The sequence below is a fragment of the Ostrea edulis genome, chromosome 2, assembly GCF_947568905.1.
Source record: "Ostrea edulis chromosome 2, xbOstEdul1.1, whole genome shotgun sequence".
Lineage (NCBI taxonomy): Eukaryota > Metazoa > Mollusca > Bivalvia > Ostreida > Ostreidae > Ostrea > Ostrea edulis.
The window spans coordinates 76,331,804-76,344,766 of record NC_079165.1 but is presented as its reverse complement, the minus strand read 5'-3'; the positions used below and the strand labels follow the sequence as shown (position 1 = coordinate 76,344,766).

The following is a 12,963-nucleotide window of genomic DNA, read 5'->3' as shown; positions in this document are numbered from 1 at the left end:
TTAAATGAAACTTATTTACTGAATTTTTTAACATGGTATATGTTATTAACCAGCAAATTATCGCTGAAGCAATTTTGTATTAATGTATGCCATATGCAAGGTGAAGATAACGAACAGTGACCGATCTCACAACTCCTACAAGCAATACAAAATAGATAGTTGGGCAAACACGGACCCCTGGACACACCAGAGGTGAGATCAGGTATACCTCAAAAATAAAGCCGGATTAATAATTCGGTAAAATTAACTTTAAGTCATTTCGTGATAAAATTCGCAGAAAAATGTGACGATTGCCGGGGAAAACTATGTAATTTTTTTTTTTTTTTTGAATTCATGCCAGGGAACGACAATTTAATAGAAATTGTACTCGCAAAGAGTTGACGAATCACAGGTATCTCTTTTTAAATCAGTAATGATTGATCGCATCCATATTTGTAGATAATTCTAATTTTATTTTTCTTGTAGAGTTGGAGAGAAAAAACATGTAAGTCCCACTTAGTCCCCTAATTACAATCATTACACCGTCGATCTTGAATTGTAAAACTTTAAGCTGGTACTAGGTTTCAACCAAATTTTATATGTAGGCTTTAGAGAAGTGGAACATTGATATAATATGGGACTGATAAATATCACAGATGTTCGAAAATCTATGATATAATTTACCTCTTGACATTCAGCAGATGAATATAAGGATAATCGTCGTTAGCCATTTGAATTATAAAATTCGTTCTTCTATATAAGGAGAAATTCAAGCAAACCGCATAGCGGAGCTAAATGGACAATGGTGAAAACTAAAAAAAAATTTCGATCGTTGTAATTTCGTTCAAATTGTCGTCAAACCGTGGATGTAGTGATAATCATAAACACGGATACATCCAGTAAAATTATGAAACTCTCAAACTGTGATGAGGGATTTGTATTCTAGGGTGAGGGCTACCTAACCTGTATTTACAGTTATAATCATTTCAAGAATTGTATACTCTATATGCTGCATTCCTTGTGGTGAGTGAACATTACTCAGAAGATATAGGGGAAGTGGGTTTTAATTTTTTTGACATACATGTACTTCGCAATGTTTGTCTCTTGTGAAACCGTACTAAGTTTAATAGACTTGTTACTGACCGTATGAAGAAATATATGTGAAACGCAAAGCTCACCTAATATATGTAGGCTTTATCAACCTGATATTTTAAGACAGCCCTTAGAAACATAATGCACAGTAGCTACATGTAAAACTTATACGGTACCAATGTTGATGCACCAGATGTGCATTTCGACAAATAAGGTCTCTTCAGTGATGCTCAACCGAAATGTTTGAAATCCGAAATAACTATGAAGTTTTAGAGCTAAATATAGCCAAAACCAGCGTGCCAAAAAAGTGGATTGATACATGCATTTATTTTTGTAGATGACTTCGTGTACTTTGATTTTTGTCATGGTCCTATCCAGAATATTTCTTGTCTAAACTAGTCAAATTTTATTCTATTATGCACACCAAGGCAATTCTAATTCAGAAATATGTTAAATGAAAACACTAATTACTGTGGAAGTAATAGATGTACATTGAAATAAAAAGTGAAAGTTTAGATACATGAATATCATGATAGTTACATGCTTAACCAAACTTGGAAACTCAATGTTATGTGTTTGGAATTCTATATGGAATTTAGGGATGCTAGTTTTCTGACAACCACTGATAAAAAATACATAAACATATCGTATGCTTGTAGTTTCAGTTTTGCTGTTACAGTAATCCTGCCTTGTGTCATACAAAATTCCGATCTTCTATGAATTAAGAAAACCATATCCGCCGTAAAATGGCTGAAATATTACCAAAAACGGTGTGATACGTAATCAATAAATTAAATTTATTTGTCAGAATTGTATCTGTATTGACCGGTCAATAGAGAATGATTACTCTTAGGCACCTGATAACATTTTTATTATGTCCAGCGGTTCGTGTTTACCCAGCTGTTAATTTTGTGTTCCTTATAGGAGTTATGAGATTGGTAAACCTTCGTTATCTTAACCTTTCCATGATCAGAAACAATGCATTTTTTGCTCATACAAAGACTAATACAAAAATATGCATAAATAGATTTTCATTTCAAAACAAATAGAAGTAGAATTCGCTTGAAAGTAATCTGTTCAGTGCTATTATATTGTAACTCTAATGTGCAGATGTTACCAATCAATCAGTAGTATGCAAGGTTAAGATAACGAACAGTGATCAATCTCATAACTCCTATAAGCAATACAAAATAGATAGCTGGGCAAACACGGACCCCTGGATACACCAGAGGTGGGATCAGGTGCCTAAGAGGAGTAAGCATCCCCTGTTGAGTATACACATGACTGCTTAATAATTAAGATGCAGGGTTTTATCTTACAGAGATAAAGGTATAAACATAACCGATTTAACGAAAGCCGAATCCAGTACCCCAATGCCAGGTTAGTACAAGTACTATTAAAACAAATTATGTCTTTGCTTCCCTACTGTATCCTCATGAGTTATGAAATTAAATATACAATGCATAAGGATAGTTAAAGGTTCAACAGGAAATTCACGAAAGAACCATTGGGCCGAATACTAGTATACAATGTATTTTGAGACTTCCCTGAACGGTATCTATTGAGGTTTGTACAATTACTAAACATGAATTCAGGTCCACGTAAGGGTATCAGGACAAACATAGGATCGGTTTTTAGAAAAATCTATAAATCAAAACCATTAAGAAAGACAAAGAAGACGACAAATTGTGCCAAACAACAATCATTGCCTTTCCAAATGTACTTTTACGCTACATTTATGGAAAGTGAATAGATGATCTAGACAAATGGTGATATCATGAATGTTTGCGTGGAATACGCTTTAATAATCATGGCTTTATACTCAGTACAGTTATGTCCAAGATAACTGTTGTAGCCAAAATTTCTGTTTCCAGTTTTGTAATAAAGACAAAATCCTAAAATTTGGCAATGATAAACTTTAAGGCTAAACTTCATTATCTTCGATATTGCATAATCCAAATACGAGTAATTACTAATGGCAAATTCTTTACATCATATTATGCACGATCTCTTGTATCTAAATACAAGTATAATGGGGATCGTAAAACGCATTCATATTGCAATAGAGTGTGAAACTTATACGGTACCAATTTTGATGCACCAGATGCGCACTTCAAGAAATAATGTCTCTTCAGTGATGCTCAACCGAAATGTTTGAAATCCTATATAACAGAAAACTTGTAGGCCCCAAGAGCTATTTTAGGGGAAAATAGAGTATCAAAAAAGGGGAGTCAAATTCGTCTAAGGATAAGAGATATGCATGATGGAGATAATATGTGTATTGCTTCTGTCTGGTTTTCTTTTTAACTGAATACGACATGGTCAGTCTTGGGAGTCGATTCCTTCCCAAAATGTCGCTGTTAAATGCAATTCCTGTCTTTATTTTCAGAGCACAGTGTACATCTACACGGAGAAAGGTAAATGATAATCTGAAAAAGGAGTGTTGCCAATTTGTAATTTACTGCAAATTTGTTCCGCATATTTGGATTCATGATCGCCTAAGAGAGATTTTCTCATTAATGCTTATACATCGTCAATCTGTAGTATGTAAACTTTCCACATTTTCTACCTCTTAAAATCACACGAACTGTACAAAGACACAACGCAAACTTGTGTGAGAAATATTCGAGTTTTGTTTGATACAAGGTGGCAATCTTTCGAAGGGAATATAACTAGCAAAGATGAGTACGAGATAATTTAAAATGGTCGATTTTTTTTTTAACGAAGTATACAATATAAAAGTAAACTAACTAGAAAGTATTCTTATACGATTTGGACTGTATTAAAAATCAATTACAATTACAATTATAATTTTGTATTGACGTGTTTCTCTATCTGTGAGTTTACAGCTTTGAATTATTTATTGATACTGTTCCATTAGAGTAAACTAGGTATAGTTTAAGAAGTCAAATACATTGAATCAATGTTAATGTATTTACGACAAAGACGTCGTATGTTAAATGGGACTAAACTCTCTTCATAACATATACATTCATACTTATTTTTGCTTTCAATCCTTTTAAAATCTACTAAAACGCGCAACAAAACTCTTAAACATTCACTAAAGTTACTTTCGTATAAGCGAAATGTGGTTTTAATGAAATATTTGAGTAGAAAAAAAAAACATTTTCACGATCTTTATTGTCTCTTCAAATTGATTCATTATGTAAGTAAAAAGACGTCTATGTTTTTGTTCGTGTGAATATTCGTCTGAGTGAATTCATAAGACTATTTTGATATACATTTCTACAATAGACTATCACTATTTTTTCATACAGGGGTGTGTATGAAGAATTGACAGAGACAGAAAATGGAAACCAGTATGAGAGTCTCTCCACTAAAGGTTATGTACAGTTTTATTTGTATAACTGGTATCAATTTATTAACAGTAATCACTGAATGTTCTTGCATTTGGTTGAAAAATGTATGTGTTTATACCAATATTGAAAATTATTCCTTCTTTTACACAGATGAACAAGACAGCGAGAGGTAATGTATATATCCCCCTCTGTCTCTCTCTCTCTCTCTCTCTCTCTCTCTCTCTCTCTCTCTCTCTCTCATACTTATTTGTCTGTGTTGAAATCCCCGTATGGTAATCACTGTGTATGTCTGTCCATCTGTTAACTTTTAATGAGACATTTACATGTATTTGTTTATTTTCATAACTTTATACCCAACAGGAAAAGAAAATTATATGTGTTATCATACAGTTTAAAGTATATCACTAGGGTCAATGACATTGACGATGGTCATGGAAAGACATATATACATATCGTGGAGTCAAAAGCAAAATACCACTATGCGAATAATTCTGACATTGTATAATGTTGCTTCATTTCAAATCTTATATTTGGAGCAAAGTAAGTGGTGGTCCAATAAAAACAGCTCTACCACATGTACCCTTAGGTCAAAGGTCAAGATCAGAACAGTACTTTATTTCACATAATCTGATGGTGGGGCCATGTTTGACTTTTCAGTACTGCATTTGTAGTTCTCTGGCTAACAATATCATTGGTTATCGTTTAAATTAATGTGTTATTGAAGACAAACTTATGAGGATCCATTGTTGAAAATATCTGAGGATAAGAGACAAAGGTCGCAAGGACAAATTGACTTCGAGATCAAACGTCGCTATATAATAATGGACTTTAGGTCAGAGGGAGGTCAGGATCAACATAGCATACCATCAAAATGAACTTATGAAGATGCCCTGTTAGTCTTTTTCTGTTTTCTTGTTAACAAGGTCAGATTTTGTTTGTTTGTTTTTTGGTTGACAATGTTAGACTTTTTCATTATCTGGCTAACGATGCCGTATCTTGCTTGTTTTCTAGTTGATAGTATGCTAATGGTTATTATCTACAGCCATGGATTATTGTAGGCAAACTTACGAGAGCATACAAGGATCCAGTGGTGAAAGCAAATATGAGAAACTTTCAACTGTTTCTAAAAGAGAAGGTACATATACGTTTACTTATGTTGCATATTCTTATAATTTGCCTTATAATTACCATAGTGAATGAAGGCTTTGTGTTTTTGATATGTTAGAATGAGAAATAGTGCACATATTGAATAGTATGAAATTCTCTAAAGTCATGGAATCAACTTCAAACAAGCTTACTTGAAGTTAGTTCCTTGACTTTTAGGAATGTCTTAGCGTTCAATTTTGTTTAGAGAAGGATCCAGGTTATTTTCTATTTATATCAAAGTCATTATAACATAGTTATGTAAAATATTTCTCTTAGTAAACAAAGACATATTAACTTTACATTGAAATGATCACCCCGAAATGGAGGCACGTTCCAGTTCATTATTCCAAAGCTCTCGGAACCTAATTTCTGGAAAACGGGGACGATGTTCTGATCAGAGATGCAAGTTATTCAATTTCAGAAGATGAAAATAAGAAAAAGGATGTACAGTTCAAGCTCACAAGTCATGAAAGACAGGCTACATCACGTATCTTTGTAATAATCTTTCATTTTTTTAATGGTTAGGTGTCTGCTTTGACTTGAGATCGACAATTTTCCAAACGTACATTAGTCTTGAATTATTCGTCTAAATATTGATTATCGAGGCGGAATTGGTAGCGCGAAGATTTTACGAATAATGAACAATTATATATACGCTTTAGATGTATAGCATTTTTTAATGCAGAAGAAGAAATAAATTATACCTTATGAAACTAAGTGTGGAATGTATGGTGTTTTTGACCCATCAGTCAGTCTGTCAGTCCTGTTCTTGTCAGCGCAACTCCTCTGAAACCACTTAACAGGATTTTATGAAACTTTGTACTTAAATTGGACATACCATGTAAATGTAAGCTTCCGTAGGAAATTTTCGTGCTACTTTTTTTCGGGAGTTATGCCCATTTTGAACATATTGACTATAAAATGTGATTCAGAAGATAATTTGTTGTATTTTCCACATGGCAGTACTATTTATCATTTGTGGCATTGTATATTAAATTGCTGGGATAAAATTTAAAAATTCATTTCAAAATTAAGGATGATCTCCCTCATGCCTAGCTCTATCCTTGGACGAATTTGGCTCCAGGTTTTGGCACTCTAGTTTTCCTTTTAGCTCTTACAAGTTTATTGTTATTTCGAATTTCCAAAACTCCGGAAGAAGCATCACTGAAGATACATTATTTGTCGAAATGTGCATCTGGTGCATCAAAATTGATACCGTATCAGTTTTACGTTGTCATTATTGAGGGACCATGGTGTACTTGATCTTGCTCACTTTTTTTTCATTATATAACATCATTCACTATTCACGCTTTTGGTAATGAGATAAGGGGATCAAATCTTAATGAGATAAGGGGATCAAATCTTAGTGAAGCTAGATTGAACTACAATCACCACTCAACACCCGGATACTGAAAGTTGTGTCCACAATTCAAAGAGCATTAACGATTTACAATGATATGGATTACATCAAAGTATAAATGAATTGGAATTCGTTAAACTTATTAACAACTTTATAGTACAGAAACATTATCAAGCAGACAGATTTGTAATTTCGTTTCCTTTTTAACCGAATTTTGTAAGCTTTGTTAGAAAACAAATCTTTGATAATTTTACAATCTTATAGATTTTTTTCTGACATCCACATTTTTCTATTGTGTTAAATGTGCCTTTTATTTTATATTTAAAGATTATAAACAAATTACATTGCATACTCATTTATCAAATTGTTTTTATCGTTTCAACATTACATTTCTTCCTCCACAACTTTCTCTAAGAAATCTAATAATTTAAAAAAGGCTAAAGTTTCCTTGTACATCATTTCACAATTTTAGAATTAAAAGATGAAGATAAAAAATACTGATCGTTTTCATAACTCCTATTAAAATTACAAAAGTGATGCATTTTGAGAGAAAAATTATGTGATTAAAAATTTGTTCAAAGTACTTTTTCAAACATCTACCTCTGATTTACACCACTTCTGACATGTGCTACACACCAGTTAATATTTTTCGTGATGAGTAACGATGGGGGCTTGGTATAATATTTAGTGTTTTTACGAAGTTGATATACTGCCTAAATAAAGAAGTATATAATGATTTTCATGCATATGTCGTTTCTCAGTGAAATCGAAATAAAAGACACCAAAGAATCGTCCACTGCTGCTTCACACTTGGATATTTTCTTTTTACTAAAAGTAGATATTAACGGTAAACTAATGACTGAACTTTAGAACAAACGGGCTGATTTCAGCTTCTCCGTCGTCACCTTCCCATATTTATGTAGCAATATCCATTATCACCTGCATATGGTGTTTATATCTCTCAACTGATTCGATACCCAAGAACTTGTTATGTGCATGGTCAGTTTTTAAATCGAGGCAGCCTACTGACAAACAAGTTGATGGTACTGGGGTTTCAACAGTCTCGTTAAAATTAAGCATTTCGGAAATTCTATGGTCATTACAACAATTTAGTTTGCCAATACAACCTATCATTGGGTCAAATTCTGCCTGACGTGTTTCGTACTAATTGTTATGCCGTTCTTGGTACACTGATATTGACTACGGATAACTCCCTGATTTACCTGATCAAGATATACCACGGTAGGGATCACGGTGATGTGACCGGCCGACAAGGGATGATTACTCCTCCTAGGCACCTGATCCCACCTTTGGTATATCCAGGGGTTGGTGTTTGTCCATCTCTCTATTTTGTATTGCGTATAGGGGTTATGAGATTGATCACTGTTCGTTATCTTCACCTTTCATATGTCTACTAAATTTGCTAGCTGGCAAGCAAGAAACTATTTTCTTTTTGGACAAAGCGCATAGTTTGGCCGTCAAATAACAACAATGTATATACAATCATTTCTCAACCGTTCCGAGACATAGACTGTTACTATATATTAGCTGTGTCTATGATTTATTGAAGTTCCAATGAAATCTGGACGTTCGAAGTGTCTTGGAGGATCGTTATAGACCATGATAAACTTTCATACATTCTTATGTATAATACAATAAATAAGATTCTTTTATATGCATGCTCATGATAAATATAAATATTTTGTGTCAACAGACGATGACGACAAATACCAGAATTCTCAGAAACTGAAGACTTCATCGCCATCCGATGTTAACCTCAAAGTCTCCAAAGAGGTCTAAAGCGACAGTTTGAAATGATAATTACAAAAGAAAGACAACGTACAAAATTTATCTTAATTGTACCACAATATGCAACGCACTGTCAACACATATACGTGGTTTACTTTAAACATTATGCACTTTGTAAACGATTGTAGTTTAAACTTGATACACTAGTACTGTATAATAATAATATCTACAGAGTATATGACTGATTCCGTCTGTTTGATGTCAAATCGGTTGATTTGTACTCATCATTTGTTAAGAATCGAATTATACTTGTGTCATTTAGAAAGTATGTACAAAAACTACATGTGCATGTAACTATTTACGGGTTGTTGTTTTTTCCACAACTGGACATACTTTTATTCTAATTTCGCTGTTTTTATATTCTGATGAGGCCATGTAAAGAAGGGAGGAAAGATTGGTTTTTCGCTGTAAACTAGCGGCCAAGAGACACAACGTATCACTATAGTAGATGGATGTGAATTGTGGAGGAATAGTATAAAGCGAACAGATCGTTTCGTTATGTCTTCACATGAATTTGTGATGAAGGCTATTCGAAGTCTAAAAATTTAAACTATATATGATATACACAAGATGATGCTTGGGACATACACCATCATCTCTGAAATTTATCAGTAAACATTATATATTTTTCGGGAAAATATGTAAAGTAGAAATCAATTATTTAACAAAACATCTTTTATCAGGATTATATAATTTCATGTAGAAAGAAAAAACAAAAATTCCCTGGATTTCTACAAAATATTCAACAAGTATAATTTACTACAGCATTTACATAAAACGGACTGTTCCCTGTTAAGGGAGTTTAGAGAGCTTTAGTACAGCATAAAATTCATTGCCACCTTACTGGGAAGTGGAACAACTGCACAGACTGAAAAGCAGACCCACACTAAAGATTATTTATCAACTTCATTCTTGCGTTAACCCTGCCAACATCTGGAAATTTAACTATCATTCCAAGGATGTCTCATGTATTAAGTTCCTCACCGAAGACTATTCTGTCCTCGCCTTTGGAGCAAACATATAGTAGCGGATCTAGAATGTTTCTGAACGGAGGGAACAGTAGACATCAAAGCTCAGGGGACTCCCTGGAAGCCCCGAATGGATCCAGGGCGAAGCCCTGATTAGGGACGGGGATGTCTTGTGAAAATACTGGGTTATAACACAAACAAGGCATATACATTTTATGATTTGCACATATTTTTATAATAATGGATCATACATGAAGTTGGGAAAATAATCTACTACATAGTACTGCACATCTTTTTGTTGTTTGAAAAAGGGGGTGCCAGGGTTCTGTATCCGCAACTACAAGGAACAATTTCAATATGCTTTGTTGGGGGTACCCATCCACTAGCTATTTAATCAAAATCGTATGTTGATGTGTTGATGTTCATTTATATAGGAAGCTATATCTGCTGAATGATGATGTTTTATACTTTTCTTTTGGGGGGGTTGGACCAAAACCCTGCTATCAAAAATCTATTTGTTGATATGAAAAAAAAATGTTTGTGAAGTCATTGCCCTCAATTGTAGAACTATGGTTCAAAATGTCTAAGTGTTTCCTGAAAGGCTGTATAGTTATATGCTATTCATTTTTTGTCACTACAGGTACATGCATGTATCTTATACCCCTGCCTTACTCTGTTTTATTGAATGTATTATAGTAATATTTAATATTTAGTGTACAATGTATACAGTTTGAAATATCCGTATAGGAATAATAAAGGTTAATAAAGAATGGGTCTTGTGATAGTTTTAAGCTGGTATTGTTGGTTTTTCCTGTCATATGAACTGTACATCGAAATCTTGCTCTGTAACATCATTATGCATGTAGTTTCTGGACAGGTATAACACTTATATCACCATTGTAGTCAATGCAACAATATCAAATAGTATAAGTCATCAAAAGAAACTTCCAAGCTCTCGGCATTATCACCCCCAGAGATTCAATGAAATTATAAGTTGTTTCTTCTTAGTCTAGTGAACAAAAGGAGACTCGTGTCCAGGGTGTTTCAAATCAGATTGTATCAAGAATTTCTCTGGCAGGATAAATTCCAGGATTGTGGATTTCTTATGAAATCAAACTTAAAGGAGAAATCGAGGATAAAAATACTTGCCCAATAGCAACTACACTAATTCAAACATTAATGAAATCGGGAATGCGTATGTGAAATATTGTCTTCCAGCAGGTTGTTGGCGTTTATTAAACAAACCTTATTCAACCAGGAATCCCATACAAAAACTTAACTATAGTTTCGGTCAGTTTTCACTACTTTAAATGAAAATGTCCATGCTTTTACTTAAATCAACTAAAGTATCAAAGTATCTACTTCAGTTAGCTAGGAGATATGGTATCGATGTATTTTACAATAATACATGCTTTAATGGTCACTTTGTTGCAGTATTTACTATGCTAAATTATTACAGACATTATTAAACTTATTGTAAATTGTAAACCTATCACTCAGATAAGTCAAAGTATCAAAACATTTATTTAGAGTAACCGGGGATTTTGCTATAGGTAACTATATCACATTTTTACTACAGTATTAATGAAATTCTCTACTACATGTATATTCAACTATAGTTATATGTAACTTTAGTAGATCGCAGTTTGATGTAGAATTTCATTAACATATGTAAATACAATTGGACACAATTCTTAAGAATCACTTCTAAAACAATTTTCATCCATGGTTTCTTTTATAAAAATGCCCTTTTTACTGTATATTAATGGTTTATAACCGCACTATTTTTTCCCGCGTAAGGTAGACAGGTTAAGCACGACGCCTGCGCCACGGATTCCAAACAAATTCAATCAGCTGTTTCTACCATACTGGGGATCATCTCAAAATTAAGTGAAAAGAAGACGCATGAGATAAATAGAACATCTATAACTGCGTATTTTGATATTTGGTTTATCCAACTCGGTGATATGGTGTACATGTATTTATCTCCGCAAGCCTCGCGAATAAATACACCATATCAACTCGTTGGATAAACCAAAAATCAAAACACGCAATATATATATCCTCTATCTATGTTCAATGATATAATATTCCAAGCCCAGATTCACAGTCGATTTATCTCGCAGAAGCTGGTGTAATATATTAGAGCGGTTTATAAATTTCGCAACCAGTACTAAATAGACACCATACTATTGTATCGCTGTTTTTAAATATCATACACTGTGGTATACAGAAGTGACTGCTCTGATTGTTATAAATCCCAACGCTCGAGTATTAATTGCATACATTTACCTTTTCACCGAAAGCAAGAAAAATATAGGGTTTTTTTTAAATAGATTTTTTTCATCTAAATTGTTTATCGAAAAAGTCTGCATAATGCAATAACCTATGCATAACTTGCATATTCTAGGGACAGTTCGAAATTGTGTTGCTTTAACATAATATAAATCGACATATGTGAAAATGAACTGGTATACGTGTATAACAGCTATATTTCCCGAAATTTAAACTTTAAGTCTCCAAAACATCGTACCCCAATGACGATCCACTTCTACGTGAGAAGAAAAAATATATCGCTGTGACCTTCAATTCGACTTTTAGATATATCGATGACGTTTTGTCTATTAACAATGATAGCTTTCATTCATATGTCGATTTGATATATCCCTGTGAGCTCGAAATAAAGGACACCATAGAGTAGTCCACTTCTGCTTCATACATAGATATTTTATTGAAAGTAGACATTAACGGAAAACTGACAACTCAACTGTATGACAAACGGGATGATCTCAGCTTCTCCATCGTCAACTTCCCACATTTATGTAGCAATATTCCATTATCACCTGCATATGGTGTTTATATATCTCAACTGATTCGATATGCAAGAGTTTGTTCTGGGTATAGTCAGTTTTTAAATCGAGGTAAGCTACTGACAAACAAGTTGATGGTACAGGGATTTCAACAGTCTCGATTGAAGTCAGTATTTCGAAAATTCCATGGTCGTTATAACGATCTAGTTCGTCAATATAACCTCGCATTGGGTCAAATGCTGTCTGACGTGCTCACTGGGATATATCGAATCGACATGAATCGTCAAATGCTGTCTGACTTGTTTCATACCGATTGTTGAGCCGTTCTTGGCACACTGATTTTGACTACGGATAACTCCGTTTGCCTGATCGGGATATGGGGCTCACGGCGGGTGTGACCGGTCAACAGGGGATGCTTACTCCTCCTAAGCACCTGATCCCACCTCTGGTGTGTCCAGGGGTCCGTGTTTGCCCAACTA

General features: G+C 33.8%; 1 protein-coding gene across 14 annotated transcripts in view; it reads left to right on the top strand.

The window, feature by feature from the left end:
- Window positions 1-10,444, top strand: part of LOC125679272 (hemicentin-2-like) — a 43,803-nt gene extending 33,359 nt beyond the window's left edge. For 7 of the 14 annotated variants that reach the window (XM_056153647.1, XM_056153642.1, XM_056153643.1 and 4 more), the window contains 7 exons: window positions 466-484; window positions 2,393-2,451; window positions 3,461-3,488; window positions 4,350-4,414; window positions 4,542-4,560; window positions 5,450-5,526; window positions 8,612-10,444. In XM_056153647.1, the coding sequence (XP_056009622.1) occupies window positions 466-484; window positions 2,393-2,451; window positions 3,461-3,488; window positions 4,350-4,414; window positions 4,542-4,560; window positions 5,450-5,526; window positions 8,612-8,697 (353 nt within the window). In that variant the 3' untranslated portion in view covers window positions 8,698-10,444. Of the gene's footprint in view, window positions 1-465; window positions 485-1,730; window positions 1,842-2,392; window positions 2,452-3,460; window positions 3,490-4,349; window positions 4,415-4,541; window positions 4,561-5,115; window positions 5,315-5,402; window positions 5,527-8,611 lie in introns of those variants that run through there. The other 7 variants (XR_008799844.1, XR_008799843.1, XR_008799841.1 and 4 more) reach the window with 6 other exon arrangements.
- Window positions 10,445-12,963: the final 2,519 nt, after the last annotated feature.